Source organism: Procambarus clarkii, chromosome 21, assembly GCF_040958095.1.
Source record: "Procambarus clarkii isolate CNS0578487 chromosome 21, FALCON_Pclarkii_2.0, whole genome shotgun sequence".
Taxonomy (NCBI): Eukaryota; Metazoa; Arthropoda; class Malacostraca; order Decapoda; family Cambaridae; genus Procambarus; species Procambarus clarkii.
In genome coordinates this window covers 39,646,115-39,651,172 of record NC_091170.1, presented here as the reverse complement: position 1 = coordinate 39,651,172, position 5,058 = coordinate 39,646,115, and the positions used below count along the sequence as shown (strand labels likewise).

Below are 5,058 nucleotides of genomic sequence, written 5' to 3'. Positions count from 1 at the left end.
GTACACCTGCAGCCCCCACCTGTTTTACGGGTTATTCATGCCCGTACCACCTTTTGGGTGGCTTAATCTTTATCAGTCAACCCGACCTGTTTCGCAGCTCTGCGCTTATCTGCATATATCCCTCCACACCTGCATATATACCTCCACACCTGCATATATCCCTCCACACCTGCATATATCCCTCCACACCTGCATATATCCCTCCACACCTGCATATATACCTCCACACCTGCATATATCCCTCCACACCTGTGTATATCCCTCCACACCTGCATATATCCCTCCACACCTGCATATATCCCTCCACCCCTGCATATATCCCTCCACACCTGCATATATCCCTCCACACCTGCATATATCCCTCCACACCTGCATATATCCCTCCACACCTGCATATATACCTCCACACCTGCATATATCCCTCCACACCTGCATATATACCTCCACACCTGCATATATCCCTCCACACCTGCATATATACCTCCACACCTGCATATATCCCTCCACACCTGCATATATACCTCCACACCTGCATATATCCCTCCACACCTGTGTATATCCCTCCACACCTGCATATATCCCTCCACCCCTGCATATATCCCTCCACACCTGCATATATCCCTCCACACCTGCATATATCCCTCCACACCTGCATATATCCCTCCACACCTGTGTATATCCCTCCACACCTGCATATATCCCTCCACACCTGCATATATCCCTCCACACCTGCATATATCCCTCCACACCTGCATATATCCCTCCACACCTGTGTATATCCCTCCACACCTGCATATATCCCTCCACACCTGCATATATACCTCCACACCTGCATATATCCCTCCACACCTGCATATATCCCTCCACACCTGCATATATCCCTCCACACCTGCATATATCCCTCCACACCTGCATATATCCCTCCACACCTGCATATATCCCTCCACACCTGCATATATCCCTCCACACCTGCATATATCCCTCCACACCTGTGTATATCCCTCCACACCTGCATATATCCCTCCACACCTGCATATATACCTCCACACCTGCATATATCCCTCCACACCTGCATATATCCCTCCACACCTGCATATATCCCTCCACACCTGCATATATCCCTCCACACCTGCATATATCCCTCCACACCTGCATATATCCCTCCACACCTGCATATACCCTTCCACACCTGCGTCTCAACACCCACAAATGATCAAAGCCCAACACACTTGTTTATTCCTAGTAAGTCAATTCATTCCAATAATGGTTTACTTAAATGCTATTTTTAACTACAAATATTGTTAAGCTAAATCCCAATTTAACTGCAGTGGTTATGAGATAAATAATTAAGCATGTATTGCATTATGTTGTATTATTATTTCGTGAGAAAATATTAATAGGCAATTTGGATCGAATTCGCATCTCTGGACTCCCGTCGGACTCTCCAGGGGTGCGGGTTCGATCCCATTATATTGACTCAGTATTTTCTCATGGCTACATCTGGTTATTGAAATTTTATTGCGTATTATTATTACATATTTAATTACAATAAAAGTAATTATAATAATACACAGAGAGTAATCACACTAACGTGATGCATCAGTGAGCAAATGCGAAGGAGCCGCGATGAGGATTGTGTCAAGATTTACACCAAGAAGTCTCTCGCACTCTCCTGACTGATCTGTCATCGTATGAGGCGTTAGTCGACTGAGACTTATATCTCAGTCGAGTAATGCCATTAGTCGTTGAGATGTAAGTCTCGTCCTAATCACACAGTCAGACCTTGACAAAGCACTCAGGAGAGTGCAAAAGACTTTTTGGTGTAAATCTTTACATAAAATTCACAAATACATACGTGTGATTTTTATCCTACAATAATTATTAGTAATAATAATAATAATAATAATAATTATAATGCACTCGAGCATAGGAGAATTGAGACACAACACATCACTTCTAGTAGGAATATCTATACACATCTGAGGAAAGTCCTCTCCGTGTTGGCTGAATAAAGACATAGCATAGTATGAAAGACACTTAAGTGGCTCCCAGGCAAAATATAGTTTACCCCTTCTACCCTCCTTTCATTGTTGTAATGACTTTCACTTAAATAATTGAGCCATTTAGAGATAAATCTAAGTTCACGCTGCATGACGTAACAAACTGTTTTATTCCAAATGATAAAATAACTGAAATCCTTTCACTGTATCCGTATTTCGCTTCTATAGTAAATAAATGACATATATGAGACTAAGGAATAAGCTGTGTAGTGTGAAGACTAATAATAAACTGGAGCTCTTCTACGATCCTGTAATACCCCATATCTAAAGTAGTTTATGTATTAGTAAAAGACCAACCAAAAATGTAAAATTTATTGTATTACATAGATATTGTAATGCCAAAAATGTCTAACTAGCTGACACAATACTTATAAGGTGTGCAGGATAGATGTAATTATTAATGTAAAAATCTCCGCTAAGGTCTGATTATGACCTTTAGTTACCTCTGTAATCTTTTTTTTTTTGCGCTACCGCTCACAGGATGAGTATGCGGTGGACAATAAACGGCAACAATCAATAACATCTGAGTGTATAATATAAACCGAAAAATGGGATACACATCTCGGTGTGTCTCCTAGCATCTATGACAAGAAAAGAACAATAAGTAATTTGTTAATTTACTACATATGAAAGGTATATAGATGTATCATTTCAACTACTGTTGATTATAATATATAGACCATTATAAAGTTCGTTTCTTTCCTCGATTTAGAATTTTAATATTTATGTACATATACGGTTATATGTTTAAGAATTTCATATACGGTTATATGTTTAAGAATTTCATATACGGTTATATGTTTAAGAATTTCATATATGGTTATATGTTTAAGAATTTCATATACGGTTATATGTTTAAGAATTAAAAACAAAAATCCATAAATTGTTCTCCCTGGCGTAGTTTGTAGCCTAATTCAATTTGGTGATGCATGTTCGAGAGTTTGAGTCGTCTCAGTGCTGCTTCCACTTATGTCTCATATCCTTCTTCCTCATACTCTTCACTGTCGTCTTGTAATTTTGCATTCTTGAGCAAACTTGTGGGTTTTATCATTATAATATATGTTTGTTACTAACGTGATGTTTGACAATGCAGCGTATCCAAGGAGCTTCATATGGCAACGTCACAGAAATCCCGCATTTGAAATATTAAAGAGAATGGATGTGTGGGGGGGACTGACTAATTCTATTAATTAACTAATTAGTTGATTAAAAGGCTTCTTTAGCTTTTCAGGGAGAAATTAATTATTTAAACATAATTACGGACTATTCGACGCATTTTTAATCAAGCCTTAGAATGTGACCTCTTAATTTTCTGACTAATATGCAGGTACATATGAGCCCGAAGCAATGTCCTCGTGTTAACTTGCACATACAAATCATCACACTATGGGTTTGGAATTATGTACTATATATATATATATATATATATATATATATATATATATATATATATATATATATATATATATATATATACATATATATATATATTATATATATATATAAATATATATATATATATATATATATATATATATATATATATATATATATATATATATATATATATATATATTTACATACACAAGCCCGATTTGCCTTGCCATTTGGACCTCGCGAATAGCTCAGTGGTAGAGCTTCTGCCTCGCGTAGAAAGGTAGATATAGCCTAAGTTATATCCTTTTGAGATGTATTTTATTGTCTCAATAAACGTACTTGTACTTAAACACGGGGTCGGTGGTTCGAGTCTCCTAGTGCCTAAGTGAATGAAATGTTTATTTCCACGATAGTGTGGTTGACAGTTTATATGACGTGGGCGTGGATCACTAATTCTATGTGTTTAAGAGGAAGGCGGGGAAAGTATAAAATTTCAGTTGGGCAGTGGTTTGTTGCCTGTGAGATGTTTCCTATTGGGCCTCCCACTCCCCTCATCAGTTTCGCCTGATATTGGTCTCCATCAAGCATCTTGTGAGTAAGTTTGGATGGCTTGGTGCAGGTGAGAAGTGATGAGGTCTGATGGGTTGTGTCTATCTTATTGTCTTCTGGTAACCGGGGCACGTGTTTAAATATTCCTCAATTTAAAGTAAACAACCTTAACAATGGCATTTGTAAAAAAAAATCAAATGCCTTACTATAAACGAGTAGGTTTTCATTGTATTTAATTTTAATTTTAAAGTCAACCAGGTGGTTTATCCCGTGGCCCCGGTCACAAGTGTTAATTTAACTGATAGTTCATTATGGAACTATATCAACATTTAAGTATCATGAAAGGTTCCTAAACATGGTGGTGACAGCTTCCTCTTGGGTAATTAAACGCTCAGTTCAGCATTGTTTAAATCTTGACATATGACCGTGTATTAAATACAAAAAATGACAGTAAAATAATATAAATGTTTCCCTGTGTTATAAATGGTAACTATAATTTTTGTATTACCACATTTAGGTACATCTGCATTTGTGCAGCTGTCCTGTGTTCTTCCCCACCCTCCCTCTGGTGTCATTCAGCCATCCCTGGAGTACAACAACAACCCTCCTCTACCACCACCAGCCACCTCTTGTACCACCACCACCACCACCCACCTCTACCACCACCAGCCACCTCTTGTACCACCACCACCCACCTCTACCACCACCAGCCACCTCTTGTACCACCACCACCACCACCCACCTCTACCACCACCAGCCACCTCTTGTACCACCACCACCCACCTCTACCACCACCAGCCGCCTCTTGTACCACCACCACCACCACTCCTACCACCATAGTCACGCAGGTCTCAGCCAACACCACCAATATAAACAGCTTTCAACCCTACCACTTCCTGCCTCAGTCAACACCAGTAACACATGTATTATATCACCACCACCACCACCACCATCACAAACTCCTCTCTACCACCACAGACACTCCCCACCACAACCACCACCACCACCACCACCACCACCACCACCACCACCACCACCCCTTATACTAATACAACCACCGCCACCACCACTC

The 5,058-nt window shown here is 39.5% G+C and overlaps 1 protein-coding gene across 1 annotated transcript in view; it reads right to left on the bottom strand.

Moving 5' to 3' along the window:
* The window catches only part of LOC138367295 (antifreeze protein Maxi-like), a 35,744-nt gene extending 34,056 nt beyond the window's left edge, over positions 1-1,688 (bottom strand). Inside the window, exon 1 of the mRNA XM_069328717.1 lies at positions 1,592-1,688. Coding sequence (XP_069184818.1) covers positions 1,592-1,688 — 97 coding nt within the window. The remainder of the gene's footprint in view (positions 1-1,591) is intronic.
* Positions 1,689-5,058: the final 3,370 nt, after the last annotated feature.